At 39.8% G+C, this 16836-nt stretch overlaps 2 protein-coding genes across 2 annotated transcripts; both read left to right on the plus strand.

Moving 5' to 3' along the window:
- The first annotated feature begins 802 nt into the window (after positions 1-802).
- On the plus strand, positions 803-1129 carry LOC129279910 (transcription factor Sox-17-alpha-like). Its single transcript, XM_054915974.2, has one exon. The coding sequence runs from the start codon at positions 803-805 to the stop codon at positions 1127-1129; it is 327 nt and encodes a 108-aa protein (XP_054771949.1).
- Positions 1130-11928: 10799 nt separating this feature from the next.
- LOC129280989 (transcription factor SOX-9-like) lies at positions 11929-16309 on the plus strand. The gene has a single exon (XM_054916982.2). It carries the CDS (start codon positions 11950-11952, stop codon positions 13057-13059), a length of 1110 nt encoding a protein of 369 aa, XP_054772957.2. The 5' UTR covers positions 11929-11949; the 3' UTR covers positions 13060-16309.
- Positions 16310-16836: the final 527 nt, after the last annotated feature.

Raw genomic sequence — 16836 nt, forward strand, 5'->3', positions numbered from 1 at the left:
ACACGTAAATTGTCTGCCAGAGTCAATTGTGCATTAGTATGATGTGAGGAGTGTGTAAATTACATGAGACTATTAGAGCTTACGCGGACTGCTTTTGGCGATTAGTGTTACGGTGTATACTTTAATCATGGATCCTAGGATCCATGCTTTAATTAAATAAATTACTTTCTTTTTAAGTTCAGAACATACAAAGCATTAACAATGCAATAGATTGAAGGGTCTGCGACAAAGCCTAATATGTTTACCACCAGAGGCTAGGAGGCGGAGTTTCAACTCGATATTCCATTGGATCATATTATTGGTTCCATGAACACGCAGAACTTGAGTTGAAGACAGAGAATGAAAGAGAAATATAAAATGTAACAAAGAGAGGGCAGAGAGAGAGCTGACTTTAGAAGAAAAAAAAGCACGAGAGCAGAACGTAATGAATATACATGAGAGGGTGGTGATGAGGGGGGGGGGGGATGCAATCAAGCTAGAAGTGAATGATCTCGAGAACGGAATCGAAAAATACAGCATAACGATACATGGTGGGCGTGTCGTATTTCTATCGGCATGCTGATTGGACACTGGCTGACTCATCGAACAAGGTCGTTCACTCAATCAATGACAGCTCGCGGTCTATTACAGCTGACAACCAGCTGATCGGAGGTATTCGCAAACACACTGTCATCGAGAGCAGACCGCACGATACACGCTCTCTCTTCCTATGTGTTGAAAACTCTACAAATCTCTCGGATTCCTACGATATTATTTTACTGCCTTGCTTTGGATTCTTATTTCTCCAGATTGATCAGTCAGCATGAGGACTGTTTCGGAATTGCTTCGGAATGACCCGAAATCTGGGCTTCCTCTCGCCACAGCAAATGCTTTGCAGTCAGCCCTGCTTGCCAGCAACGGCGCCTTGATCGCCGGCACTGCCTTGTCGGGCGGCATGGGTGTTTGGTCCGAGGCGGTCAATGGTCAGCGAGGACTGGACAACGGTAGTAGCCTTCGAGGTCGCAAGGAAGCTCGCATCAGGAGACCTATGAACGCCTTCATGGTGTGGGCTAAGGATGAGCGAAAGAGACTGGCCGATCAGAATCCTGATCTACACAATGCAGATCTTAGCAAGTTACTTGGTAAGTAAACCCATCTGTGGGGCTGTCTTCAACTATATCAGACACATAAAAATGACCAACATACGAATACATCTCTAACTACACCATGAACACATAGGATAGAAATCCCCATACAATTAGAAATCCTAGCGAATATCTACACAACATGATCATATATAACTATACGTTGCAGTAGCATTACGATATTTCATTTCCATCAAGATTGTAATATAGATTAGGAAATTACAGATCAAATTTGCAGCTTGGCATCTATGCATCATGTATTTTTGATATTGAATCATGGTTGATGTTATCGAGTTCCCTGAATGGTATTGGATTTCTTTCCGGTAGTTGCAGACCTATCCCTCTGCCTCCCCCTGTAATACAAGTAGAGCTTGTATTTGTGATACCAGTTTTTTTTTTTATTGGCCTTACAACTATTGTAATATTTTAAAACATCCATGTAGCTTTGCACCATTATTATTGTTAATATCATTTTTGAATGAATTGTATATGTTGACAAACGTGGAAGTTGAAGTCTCTTTACAATAAAGTTCTTCATTCATCGGCCATGGGCCATCGTCCATGCTCACGAGCTCACCGAAGCTATCCTCATCTACTCTTGTATACCCGTTTCCTACATCTCTGTTCAGTGACCCTTACTCAGTGATATCTGAAATTAATGGACACTCGCATCCTTTTATACCAAGGCGTATCAAGATAAACCGTGGTGTAATTTTGGACCCATCACTATTACCAAAAAGGGAACTGGAGATATTATTTATGATTATCTGTCATGTGACACGTCAGGTGCATGTTGTCAGAAAAGGAAAGAGATAGAGCCTAAACAGAGAGAGGTGGATAGAGAAGGGGGGGGGGGGGGGGAGTCGACAAGGGATGCCCATACAGGAGAATGTCAGGTGTGCAAGAAACAGTTCCCTTACACGTTTAAAGGTCAAGTCCACCCCCAACAAAATGTGGATTTAAATAAAAAGAGAAAAATCCAACAAGCAAAACACCGAAAATTTCATCAAAATCGGATGTAAAATAAGAAAGTTATGACATTTTAAAGTTTCACTTATGATGACTGATGATGTCATCCACTCACTATTTCTTTTGTATTTTATTATGTGAAATATGAAACATTCTAATTTTCTCCTCAATGTCATGTTCGACAACGATTAATTCCCCTTGAACATGTGGAATTAGCAATGTTTAATACATTATAGTTCAGTCAAGTTGGTCCTAAAATGTTGTCAAATCTGTAAAAAATGAAATATTGTATAATTCAAACAATAAAAAACAAAAGAAATAGTGAGTGAGGGACATCATCAACTGTCTCATTTGCATGTCGCCAAGTTGTGCATATCACTGTTTTGTGAAAAATAAGCGAAGCTTTAAACTGTCGTAACTTTCTTATTTCATATCCGATTTTAATGAAATTTTCAGTGTTATGCTTGTTGGATTTTTCTCTTTTTATTGAAATCCACATTTTGTTGGGGGTGGAATTGTCCTTTAAATCTTGACAAAAATGGGGATAGAGAGATAAATATAATACAAAAAAGTTCCGACTCTACGCCTCTAGTTTCCACAATAGGCCTACACTGTGGTATATGTACAGAAACTGCTCTATATAAAGGATATATTGATTTTTTATTCGTCGAATGAGAATCGATTGCTCTTTATGTAACGGTAAATCCCTTTTGTTCTGGAATCCATAATACTTTTCAATTGAAATGTGTGGGTTGCTGCAGAGCAGAGAGAAGATTGCTAAAGATAACGAGGGGGGGGGGTCGAAAACAGCGGTCCATTCACAGTGCAGCAGATCTGCATAAATTATAATTAGAATATTATAAAAGTAATGCCATTTTAATGTATTGGTATACATTGAAACTACAAAAGAAGACCATTGGTCCGTACATGTCATTAAGCATGTTAAGCATTTTGAGATGTTCGGGTTTCTCGTGTAGAATATTACCGGAGGCCAATGGAAGGGGGGGGGGGGGTGGGGGACCAGTAAATGATCCACCATCATGAAGAAGATCATGGGAAGGGGGGGGGGATGCATGGAAGTTGTGACGTGGGCAATGACGAAGAAATGGAAAGTACATGGTGAAGACCATAATAATAAGTTGTGATACCGAATGTTCAGGGGAAAACACGCTGCGTCGAATTTCGAAAGCTTCTTGTGATTCCCTATTTCCAGGGCTGAGGTCTCGAGGTTGAAAGCAAGAAGAGGAAGAGGGAGAAAGAGAGAGAGAGATCATCACATGTCAAAAACCTCTTGAGAAATCATCCAGGAAGGAATATAACAAAACCACGGCCCCTGGAATTAGTGACAAGCAGATATTAGTTTACATAAAGACGTCATTATATATTTTTTTCAAGGCAGTTAAACGTTTTCTAACGCCTCTGCACATATACGCGACTGTGTTGATGATTTATTCGTAATAAAGAAAATGACTGGCTGTCCCATTTATGCCAGAACATATTTGAGATTTGGATTGAGGTGCGATATATCGAGTTGAATTGTGATTAAGACGGATGAAAAATCAAATGAGTTTGGAATGAGGCAACGACGAAAGGAAAACGCGAGCTTGGCAAGCGGATTGCACGTGAGGGTACAGCAGGGTCAAAATTTCTTTGTGAATTTTCTTCTTTTAACAACACACCTATGTATTTTCAACCGAAGTAAAATGAGAGACAACAATACGACATGATGAAATAACAACCATTCGAAAACCACAAATGTATTTCTTTGTTTAATTCATTTTTAAGGGATATACCAATCAAAGATAATAAAATGGCTTCGGGCAAAGGCCTAACACAATTAACTTCAAGAGCAATGGTAATGAATATATTTGCCATTATTATGAAAAGATCCAATAGTGGAATGCCTATGGATTCGATCGTTCGTGTTCTATGTTGATAATATGTATCACCATAGAGCTGGTATCACCATAGTTCTACTCTTAACTGCTGTTCCATAACTGTTTAACCAGGTCAATATTCGACCCTACTAATAAATAATCCGTAAGCCGCATATCGCTCAAAATAGCCATCGGAAAATTTGTATACCGATTGCCAAGTCGACGAATGTTGCCTCTCGATTTCGGTGCCTCAGTATAGAGTGACCTAAAAATGGCTCTGCCAAAGGATGAGATCAAAGTTATTTGTCTACGTCTTGGTACATGATAGATGTATTTTGGCAGGATTATTGCAAACAGCCTCAAGTTTTGGGAAGGTGTCTTGGCTTGTCTTGGAACTGTTAATGGAAACCATCGATTTATTTGGCAATATTCTTGAAACCCTGAAAAATGCAGTCTCCAGTGTCTTGGCAATTTGCCTGATATGAGGACTATGGTCAGCCAGCTTGGCAAGCCTAAGATTAAGAAGTTCTCCCGCTGGAGGTTTTCTTAGATTTAAAACGAAAATAGTTTCCCAGTATATGAACCCTTTAACTAATTCACAACAAGATATTGGACTGCTCAGGACCGTACCGAATATAAAGGATGACAGTTAAGGCAGATGTAAATGTTCTATTCACAACATGGCATTCAAAGTTTAAGTTATTTGCGATAAATGGCAGAGAGTTTAGACATACGTGTTTTGGATTGGACACGACCTGATGCGTCCCTTTAAGTTCGATTAGTCTCGCGGTGCAGACTTGTTATCCATTTGCACACTGTTTCCTGTTGGCTCGTGATAATTATACAGGCCTACATGTACTATATGAACCCAAATTTCATTTAATTTCAAGATATGTCATAAAAAGAATCGTTGTGCAGAAGTAGAGGCCTCATTTAATCATATTACGCGCGCATACCTATGTGATTGATTGGTTTTTCATGTCCAGACCCGTTTCTTGGCTATGAACTTGTTAAAGCTTGACCATAGTAATTAATCATTGGTGGAAGAAACACAGTTTACGAGTATTGATCGTGTCATGACAATTGGGTGGTTAGAAATCATTCGTGACTTTAAAAAGGGGCACAAATATACGGTCATGACTGGCACTTTCAGCACCCCTTCCAACCAATCCCCCATTAAGGAACGAGGGGGGGGGGGGTGCAGACTATTTTCCAATAACTCTCTAAGAACTTTGCTATGTGAATCTTAGCAGTGTTACACAAATTGGCTGAGTAATTCCGGAATATTGGTATGAAAAACGCGTGGATCATGCTTGGAAAATGAGAGAATAAATCGGATTGCCATTGCTTTTCCGCGTTGGATCAGCGCCGTGGAAATCCTTCCGTTCTTTGATGAGTCATGTTCTGAGCGCGAGGCGAGCTTTAGCAGATAAACCGTGGGCGGAGGGGGTTCCCAGTATCGAGGCAAATGTAGGGGGAAGTGTTTTCCAGTTCTCGCTGCGTGGTGTCGGAGGCAATGGTCGCATGCACGTCCATCAGTATGTGATGAGTGTTAGTGTGTATGGGTGTGTGTGCGAGCGAACTGAAAGTGTTGAAGGGCTTGCGTGCGAACTTTTTTTTCAGGGCAGCCATCGTCACCCTCCACCAATAAGCTGCCCGTGAAACTGAAAGCTGTCACTCAATGATTTCACGGTCCACCGTATTGTTGACAAGACGTCACGGCGACACGTTCCTGGTTTATTGCGTAATGCTAATATAGTTTACCCAATTTATAATAAATATCTGTAATTAATCGCTCCTAATAATTACCATGAGATCTTTCTCTGTAAAAAAAAATCCAATAAAAACTGGATTGGTATGGTCATATTGTGGCATCCACGATTAGGATACAGGGAGTTCCTGTCCCTATGGACAAGGGTGTTAAATATCTACCTATATTGCGCCTAAAGGGATTAATTTGCATGTTTTCTTTTCTGTTCCCCACATATCAGGATTTAGTGCAAATTATCTCTGTATTCTTATTGATGTGCATTCGGAATCCATGCCAACGGGCTTTTCATTATGATAATGACGGGTAGTGAGGCTAATTAATTAGTTAATTTGATACGTGTCTAACGCACTCGTCAAAGGTGGTGGCACGGCCACCCCATGGTAAAATCGGTTTATTTCGACTAATGCCAATTCGTCCAATTGCCAACTCGTCTACTACCATTTGGTCTATCAGTTCGTTTACTTACCACATGGTCTACTTTCATTTAGTCTAATGCCATTCCTTTTGATAACCCTGTGGTTCAATAGCCATTTAGTCCAAATACCGATTGCTCTAATTAAACTGAAGTGTTAATTGTGCAAAATGAATGAAAAGAAAATAGGTATTGGACCAACTGCTTATTAGACGAAATTGTAATAGACGAAATGGTGATTGGACAAAGTAATGACTGGACTAAATGGTTATTGGACCAAATGGTTGTTAGACGAAATGTTGATGGACGGAATGGTATTAGACTAAATGAAGCTAGATCATGTGGTGAGTGGACTTCTCCACACAAATCATAATGAAATTAAACGTGTGAAATTATCTAGGTCGTCTAAAGTATTTGGCTCTACCATGTCAGAAAGAAATTTATGCCTTGTTTATTTCAATTACAAAGGCAATATAAAATTAAAATGCAGGTTGTTTCCTTGAGCTAGTGACATACCTGACCATGACACTTCTTTTGATGACAGCAAACCCTTTATTTCGGTCAGACCATCAACTAAACGTAACACTATAAAGCTATTTATGTAGAAATATTGACCGTTGAATGAAGCACGGTGTCAAAAAATTGCTTTACCTGCCAATATTAATGTAATGTAGGGCGTCATACTAAGTTCAAAGTCAGAAGATTATCTGGCCGAAAAAACATCGACCTAGAAACTATTGACTAATAACCGGGTACTACATGCATGGAGCTTCTAATAGCTCCATGGTCAGATGGTCCCTTGGTAGATCTGGATTTACTTCGAAGTGGCCAGTGTCCTACCGATTTTGAGTTCTCGTCTATTAATGCAATAACGATTATTACGCCCACGGTTTGGCGTAATCAGCTCCATGGGAGATCATCATGCATTTCCAATGAGGACAGGTTTTTTGGTCAGAAATCGTGATTGATGTGTTCGGAATATCGCTTGGTGTTGGTGGCAGAGTATTTTCCGCATTGTGAGTTGCAGTTGCGATGGGTACAGAATAAAGATATAAAAAACAACAACCGCCATTTCATTTGTGATTTCCTACTGAGCTCGTTGTGACATGAATTATTGTTCTACATCTTTTTTGTGTATAAACTACAAGTCTACAACCAACTAATCATTTTCTCCATCTCACATCACCCCTCCCCCTTTTTTTCTAATTTCTCCTTTAACGCTTGCTTTCAATTCCATCACTATTCGAAGCCCAACGAGAGGTATAGCTTAAGTATCAATACTTTAAACCTCCACCCCATTTGCTTATGTATATCGAGACGAGTAGGCCTACTTCCATGGTTTTACATCATATGTCGTACTGGCCCCACATGATTCAGAAACACGCCACCCGTAGATTTCGTGCGGCAGCAAAGGAAGGGATATAAATTTTATACACCAATGTATTTAGAAGTAGATCAGGTCATCCTCTATTTACTTACCATTACCACCTTATCTTAAAGAGAAATGGACACGCAGTCAAGCGAAATCTATGCCGTGTCCTCGATATGATTTTGTTGCGCAAACGTGATTGCATCACCATTTTCCGTAATGTAAATAAACACACATGATCGTTGTTTGGTTAAGATCTTCTAGCGTCTAAGCGCCTATCTGGTGAGAGGTTCTTCTGACATAGCGGCGTACATGTATCGCGTGCACGTGCATTAGGTATAGTTAGTGCCTTTTCTGATTCAGGTCATATGGGCGACAGCTTTTTTACCTTATTTCTCAAGAGGAATGTGAAAGAAAAATAGTCTAAGAGAAATAAAGGCGCCATTCTGTACGTGTTAGTTGCCTAGTAGTAGAGGTTATGATAGAATGCTGTACAAAATGTACAGGGCTTTGGAAATTTAAGAGAACTAATGTCTGACCCCCCCCCCCCCCGAAAGAAAAGGATGGAGTATGGGGTATTAAATCAGTTGTGACGTGACAAAAAGAGCGTTAGAAGAAATGAAAATGATTCCTCCACGCTCTAAATGCGTGAAGCTACAGGCTATAGAGACGAGGGAAAGAACGCGAATATAAAGCATAACAAAACGCACTTTATTTCATAACTTGTAAAAGCTCTGCTGTGTAAGATAAGGTGGAATATATTTTTTGCCATTCTTTTGTCGGCCGTCGATTTTCGTAAACATATACCACACCGGGAATTTAATATTTATTTCAAGATTGCAATCACTTGACTTGTGTTTACGACACTCGCACCTCTGTACCAGTTTATTTTCAAGATGTTTTTATTAAGAGTATCGATGAGCGATAGTTATTTCCTGATTGGTACGACTTTTTAACGACTTGAGGTTAACAAACTTTTGATGAAGAAAGTTTAAGGGGTAGTCGATATCGATCAGCAATTGTTTCCTTTGAACAGTTCTGGTGCATACCTGCATGTACTTGTTTGAAGGGCAGTGGTGGGGATTGGGTGTGGGTATGGTCTTGCTCAGATGCAACAAAATATTGCTCCAGAATTTCAACTCCCCCAAACAAAATCGCGCCATGTCATGCCCGTCGGCTATCACAAGGGTCCCTGTAGATTTCCCAATCCGATTCTCTTCTCTTTATTATAGGCATGTGGCTATATGTATTCTTTTGGAACAGGAAGCACTCATGACGCGAACGGGATTTCCCAACAAAGGAGCAGAAGTTGTTTTGATCAGTAATAGTTTACAAATCAGTTTAAAGTATTAACAAACCTTGTAATCGGGTTTGCGTTTGTTCCCATTTATCCTCTTCCAAGGTAGAACGTTCGACCAAACCTCTGCATAAATTGTTGGCTGATGTATTCTATTTTCTCCAACTTTCAAATGTGGGCAGTCCACATGTGTTGTGTTGACCACGTTTCGCTTGAACAGTTCCAGTGTTGTCTAAAGTTGTAGTAGGCCCATGCCAAAATATACTGAATAAAAGAAGATATGAAAAGCGACGATTTAGAGAGCTGTGATTCGGGGTTTCCTCCTCAATAGCACCTTCAGGTATTTCCAAGTTTGATTTAAAATGTAGCAGAATGGTACGCCAGATGGATGGGCTCGTGGAGTATTAAAACAGATAATACAATTTATCCAAAGGTCACTTTCAATTTCGATACCAGTTTATTATATCCATGATTATATACTCGAATAATTTTGTAACGATACTCCGACCTTTACGCAGACTTTTCTTTAAAAATTACCCGCAGAAAAAAGAAAAGCTTTGAGCCGATATTGACGATCTCATTTAGACCTTACTTGAGAGGAAGGTCGAGTTCTGTTTACGAAACTACATGTGGATCGAAGATCATCATTAGACATACAGGCCCTATATTTCAGAATGTTAACTCCCTGGTTTTATCATGGACCCTACCACAAATGGTTTTATGAAAGGGTAGAAGCCTAGACCTGTATGTCTGCTTGATTTTCGTTGGCTCGGGGTTCAGCTCCCGATTTAGAGAAGGAAACTCTCATCAAAAACGGGTTCAGACACTCACGTTGTTTATTGCTCATCGAAGCGTGAAATAGTTGCAGGTTTCGACGTTGAAGGATCACCAATGCAAGTCAGCTAGTGAGGGAATATCCCATTAGACTTGTTTGTTAGAGAACTGTTGCGGTGAAGGGGGCAGGTTAGGTCACTGTCCGCAGCCAGCTGTTTGGGAACGGGGATCTCCCCTTGACGTAATGCTCAGTGCGCAGGTAGTGATACAGAGATAGAAATGGACTTCATGCCTAGGCTAATTAGAAATTTCCTATAATGATAACTTGATAGGGAACATCCACCCCAACCCACGCACACATACCCCTCCTCACATCGTTTCTGGTTTGTTTATTGAAGCCTGTCAAGTCCTTCTTTGTCAGGCATGTCCATGACATTGGCGGTGAACTGATAGTCTGTCTGGCTGCCACATGTTCGTCAAGGAGTCATCACCATTGCTGCTAAACAGCATGGATTCATACTTGCCACTCTTAATGAGTCCTGTTGGGGCGCTATATAAGCTATTGCTAGCCAATAAATTGCTTGAACTTGGTACGACCCTTGTGCCTGAAATTCAGTTCTTGCAGAGTAGAAGCAATGGCCCTTTTCACTACTACTAGACGTTATCAGTCTATAAAGGGTCAAACGATATCGATATGGTAATTAGCAGTGGGTGAAACATTGGATAATCGACTCACAAGAGAAAAATTATGTGAACAAATGCATTTGAAGAAGCCTGTTCAGTCTTCCCGAGTTTCTAATGGTTAATAAAAACTAAAACATTTTGAAAAATAAAAGTTTTGTTTTTTATTTATATGCGCTGAGTACAGGAAATGTAACAGCGTTTAGAAAAGGAAGCCATATCCAAAACCTAAAGGAAATTGAAACACTCGGAAACCTGGTCTAAATATGATATGAGCATGGAGATTTTAGCAGCCTAGTCGGATCCATTTTCTGTTATTGCATAGACATTCATAGAAAAGGGAAGAGAAAGAAGGGTTGATGTTGATTGTTTTGAATCGCTGTTGAATGTTGGATGTGTCCCTTGAAGACGTTCACCTGTTAACCTCCGTACGAGTCGAATGCATTATACAGATGTGGCCGTGAAACGTGACTGCTACACGCGTGTCAGCTCAAGGCAGTGTTCTTTCCTCGCAGACCCCTTATTTCAAATACTGCGCAGGCCGTAATTTTGTGTGTGTATCGATTAATAAATTCCCATTTTTTTGTGATATAATAGTTCGCCAGAATTCATCAACGATGTTTTGATACACATTTCATCTGACAATTGGTACCCTACATCAAACTATTGACATGATGAATTTCATCACGTCAGGTCATGATTCTTATTCACACACAACACGAACAAAATAAGTCGGGAGACCTTGCACATGTTGCAGGTGCCATCTTCCTAACGGGACTAGCGATCGCAGACTATGCGCTTATCTGCCGAGCCTTTAGAGCTGTGCGGTTGCCATGCAGACGACGCGGAGAGGTTTTATGACCTAGCAACCAAAATTGGAGGATCAACTTCTCCCGCCCCTGCTGTACCCTGGTACAGCCTTTAGAGATCGAGTCCATCTCTAGGATAAGGTATCCCCAGGGTTGACCAAACCTGGGGGAAGAAATCATGGCTTTAACCATAGATAAATACCACTGATGCTTACATACATACAGTACATCCCTCAATTTATCTGTTTTCAGTGGCAGTAGGCCTACATGCTTTTTCAAGAGAATGAAGGGGGGGGGGGGGTAATACGGCGATAAAGTGGTAAATTGTATCATAAATAGCTCCATGATTGTAGCATTGGAACACACGCAGACCCTTCGATTGGAGGCAAGCAAGTCTTGTTAGTGGAACATGCAATAAAAATGAAAACTAATCTAAATAATAAAAAAAATATATCGCATGCCTTCATGATATCTTTTCAGAAAAATATGTTTTATATGGAGGTTAAGGTTAATTAACATTGAGAAGAAATATCTATTGTGTTTATGTATATTACACTGCATGATGGAAGGGAATATACATGTAATAGGGTAGCTGAGCAAACTAGCGTATTGCCAACAGCGTTCCCGGGCCGTTGGAGTTAAAGACGTATCTAACTATCCACATATATCACTTGATTTTGATGTTGCTCATGGTTCAGTGTGAAATGAAATTGTATCTATCGAAAAGGAAACGCTAATAACGGATTTTCTTTCTCACTACCAGTTATTAGAATTATCGCATACATTGTGATGGCATGTGCCTTATGGATTTTGTCCTTTTCTTTTGTCTTCCATCATTAGGTAAGGCATGGCGCAGCCTAACCCTGATGCAGAAGCAGCCGTTCGTTGAGGAAGCCGAGCGACTCCGCTTGAAGCACATGGCGGATCACCCAGATTACAAATACCGCCCTCGCCGCCGTAAGGGAAAGAAGCGTCAGGGTCGCACACGTGACGGGAGTAACGGAGATGCTTCAAGTTCATCTGTCCCCTCTACTCCTTCTCCAACAACACCTCAGACTACAGGACTTCCTTCGAGCGCAATGCCAACGCCAGAAGGATCCCCTAGGACCTCACCGACCCCAATGGACAACATCAATGGCAACATCCCAGGTGGACCGATTGACAATTGCAAGTACAAGTTACCCCCTTTCAACAGCATCTACGACCCCCTCTCGAGCAACACCCTGACGCAGTACAATAAATCGGACTCTGGTCACATGGTGGGCCTTCCAACCCCTGAGATGTCACCTATTGATCATTCGGATAATGTCTTTACCTTCCCGCCCTCTTCATCTTCAGATACCCTCATGCAGCCCGACCTATCTGGGGTGCAGGCAACGTCAAATGCATTTGCACCAATCCACAGTCCTGGCATGGCCATCAAGTCGGAACCAAATGGGTACGAGTACCAGCAGTGTACTGTAGACAGCAATGAACTGGCAAACCAAGTAAATGGAACAGCAACCATGACTGCTAGCTCCAATCTCAGGGCACTCGTTGCGATGTCACAGAACCCATGCCCTCAGCAACAAAACATCATTGCTGGTCAGCAGCATCAACAGCATGAGCAACACCAGCATATGCAACAGCAGATACATACACTTCTTTTCCAGCAGCAGCAGCAACAACTCCAGACAGTCGAATTGCAACCGCACCAACAGAGCTTCAACAACGTTCAGAACAGCGCACAGTACCAAGGGACCCTACTGATGAACACCTACCCATCTCAGGGAATGTGTGACGTCATGCAGGCCGACGATCTCGGCATGACCTTCGAACAACTGTGCAATGAGGACTTTCTCGAGGACTTTGCAAGGGAAGACTTCGACATGTACCTGCCACAAGAGAACAATCAGACCTGCGACAGTAATGGCAGTTTTCTAGCTGCTCTCACAGATGCGTCGAACATGTCAAATGCACAGCAATGTTTGTATTGAAGAACACCGACATATCACGGCCAATAGTGGTGGTCGCAATAGTAGTGATTGACAGTACGTACAGCGGATTTCGAGTGTTGTGAAACCTGACTCCATTGGGATTTCCCTCGTCCACTTTTCCGGGTTCTGAAGGAACTGTAATTAAGAGATTTGTTTGGGTGATGAAATGTATACATTATGATAAAGATTGGTGTACTTTTATAATAGAAAGTATCTTCTCAAAGATAAGATATACATTTGCGATTTTGTTTTGGAAATTGCTTTGATATTACCCATTCAGGAAGTTCAAGGAGAAGAGGGGAGGAAGTTTGCAAACGTAATGAACGTTTTTGAAGAGAAGGGTTTTGTTATGTGTGTGTTCAAAGCAATTTATTGATCAAAGAATTCGGTAGAAGTACAGATTTGATTTTTATGAAATGGATTTTTCAGAAGAGGCAGGCCAGCTTGAGGCTCTGTATCAAAGGTACGCGAGACCCATGGATGTTAGACATGCCATTAAAAGTGTGTGATTTATTATTTTCTTTACCATATTTAAAGAAAGGGCATTACTCCATGGCTCATTAAGGCTGATTTAAAAAACTTGGAAGCTGCACACTACTATTAATGTGAATTCAAACACTGTTCAATACACATGCGTAAAGCCAATTATCTTTTTATTTTGATGTAACGTACATTTTCAAATATTCTGTTTAATTTTATTTGTGTCTATGAAAGCTATTGTCGTACTTCCAAAGATACACGTCATTTTGTGAAGAGAAAACGGGATGGGAGTGATTTAGCTTATATCAGTTTTGTATTTAAATATATTTTAGATGTTTCATGGTGTTCCGTATCAAGATGTTAATACTGCTAAATGTGGATTTCAGCGTCCCTAACAACCGGATCCCCTCACCACAATGAAGATTCTTTATTAGATTAGATGTTACTAAGTAATGCAGTAGAATATATATTCATACTTTAAAGTGAAAAGTTCAGTAGTTATTATGATGTTGTTGGAAGTCATACTGCGAACGAAATTCTTACGGGAATTCATTGATTACATTTGTTGAGCTCAGCAGCATGGCCGAAATATAACTTACAGAACACTCATTTCTGGGAGAAATCTTATTTCAAGTTATACGGTTTTTTTTAATGTACGTTCTTGTTCTATACTACTCAATATGTTTGTGTGTCTAAATACTATTGATTTCGCGGTCATTATTTAAAAGCAATGGTTATTTTACTCGTGTAACTCGATTTCAAAACTGCTTTGTGAACGCTTTGCATTGTCGTCAATCATGTATAAAAGCATCAAGTTGCATTCGGCATTTCCCAGTCCTATTACGCACTGTCTTCGGATCAAAGGAAGTCCATGTTGGATTTCCTTTGGTCGACACATCTCCATGAACATCGTCTTAATTTCAAATGTATTACTTATTTCATGATTTTTTAAACAGGCTCTTATTCAATAATCAGCTTTTTAATTATATGGGTCAGGACCCGGGTCATACAGAATAAGAGGTTTAATTGCAATCATAACAATGTAATTCGCGTGTAAAATGTCGTGACTGACAAACTTGGGTAATTTGTACTGATCTGGGCACATATTCATAAAACCTCAATGTGTGTACTTATTACCTGATTCAGTTTCAGAGTACACAATTATCATGGTTTTGTGAATATTGGCCCAGGTTATGATATTTATGGCATTGATAATAATACGCCCAAAATGGATCAAACGATTTAATTTTGGGTATTTATTAAAATTTAATACCACATACGGAAAACATTTTTATTTAACTTTTACACTAAAATAGGCATAATAACCTTCGTTTCCCCAATTCAGTTCTTGAAAATTTAACTACACGCCCGATGTTTCATGTTCAAATGCATACGCTGTTTGATTGTTCGGGTTGATTAATCACAAATGTATGATTGATACAGTGGTTCGTTTATTTCACAATTATACAATTTGGTTCATGGTTTTCTATGCACATGAAATGATCATTGTACAGTTATGTTTATGAAAGTATACAAAATGTATTTCTGATGCTTAGCAAAAGTAATTTCATCGCTTCCAGATTAAAACAAAATGGCGACGGCTATGAAGCCCGTGGAACAGTTTTGAGTGTGTGATTTAATCGTACTTTCAACGCATGAAAGTATTTCAATATTTCAGGGAATGGTGACCAAGTCTTGGAGAAATGTGCTTTGGATATTTTGTTTGTTTAGAATATGTTTCGGCATCGCCACTCTCTGCCAGGAGAGCGAGATGGGAAAAAGGCTATTGGACTTGGATGATTTTTATGAAAAGAACTTGAGAACGAAATTCTGATTGGGAAATCACATAAGGAATCCTCTAGTAAGCTGCTGCTGCTACATAGATTCATGTGATATTTTTAAGAACAGATGGAGTAGAAGCGAGAAAAATATCAAGTTTTCTTATATTTTGTATTGATTAACTTATTCCATTTTTTGATTGTCATGTTTAATTAAGATCTGTAAAAAAATGCTATACTTAACAATTATTTGTACTCAAGTGGATCGCTATGGGGTTCTTATCCTCCAAACTAACAACATGATAATAGCACGATAAACCGACTAATAACTTAACACCTTACAGAAGTCCATTAAGAAGGTGTCATTGTACGATCATGCAGGATATTGAAGAACTCTGGTTTCGAAGAGTCCGTAAATTGGGTCAACTGGTCAATAATCTATTCAAAATAACTGACACATGCTTCGGAATGAATTGCCTCATATGTTAATCAATTTCTATTTTATTTTGGTGAAAAATACTCCAAACACAACCGTTAATTGTGTTTGGTGGAATGGGAACATGCCTATTATTTTTAGTATCATTATTTATATATCGTAATATCAGTTTAGATCGTTTCTACGACCGTTGCCTCTACTTTCATTTTTGTGTTTATTTTCTTGGGGAAAATAGCATTTACCTATGAATGAGGCTATGCAGGACATGGATCTCTACTATTACAAATAAAAAAAATCAACTGATTATTAACTATTACATTGATTATAAATAATTGGTTACAAGGAAAATATGTTATTCGCAGTTCGCTACAATTGGGTCAATACCTAACGCTTGTTTTTTTATATATGAAACCTGATGTACATTTTGTGATAGCGAAATCGATTATGCAAGAAAAATCAACTTTTCTTCGCCCAAGAACTTCTCGTATTTTTTTCACGACCAATATTGATTAAAGAAAATAGTCCTTTTCAGTGATTATTACAAACACCAAGACAATGTGTTGATTTTCTGATTAATGTGATGTGATACAAGAATACGTCTGAAATAGCATGACAACAAAATGAGAGGGGGATGCACCGAGAAGGGAAAGAAGGTGAACCGATTGGGAAATGAGATTCTGGAGAGAGGAATAGTGTGTGTTTACGTTTGCTAAAGAAAGAGGGATAGGGGGCGAGGTCCTGGGGGTTGGGAGGGGGGCACTCAAGTTTAATGACAGTTTGGGTATGCGCGGTCCTATGACCCCTTTCTCGCGTCTTGCCAACCGTTTTCCCAAACATTTTCTTCGGCCAACCCGTTCTGTCCCGTTCCAAATCCCCCATTTCAGGCATTAATTCCCAAGAAACTAATTCTAAATCACCCCTCTTTGCACACGGCCATCTAACATGTCAGCTCTTAAACCCCTTATTTATTTCATAAACAGATTTCGGGGAAAACACGCTCCTCCTAGCACCCTTCTCAATTCAGAGTGCCCCTTCCCAAGAGATGGTCAATGATATGCGTACGTAGAATGTGAAAGTATATGT

Source organism: Lytechinus pictus, chromosome 17, assembly GCF_037042905.1.
Source record: "Lytechinus pictus isolate F3 Inbred chromosome 17, Lp3.0, whole genome shotgun sequence".
Classification (NCBI taxonomy): Eukaryota; Metazoa; Echinodermata; class Echinoidea; order Temnopleuroida; family Toxopneustidae; genus Lytechinus; species Lytechinus pictus.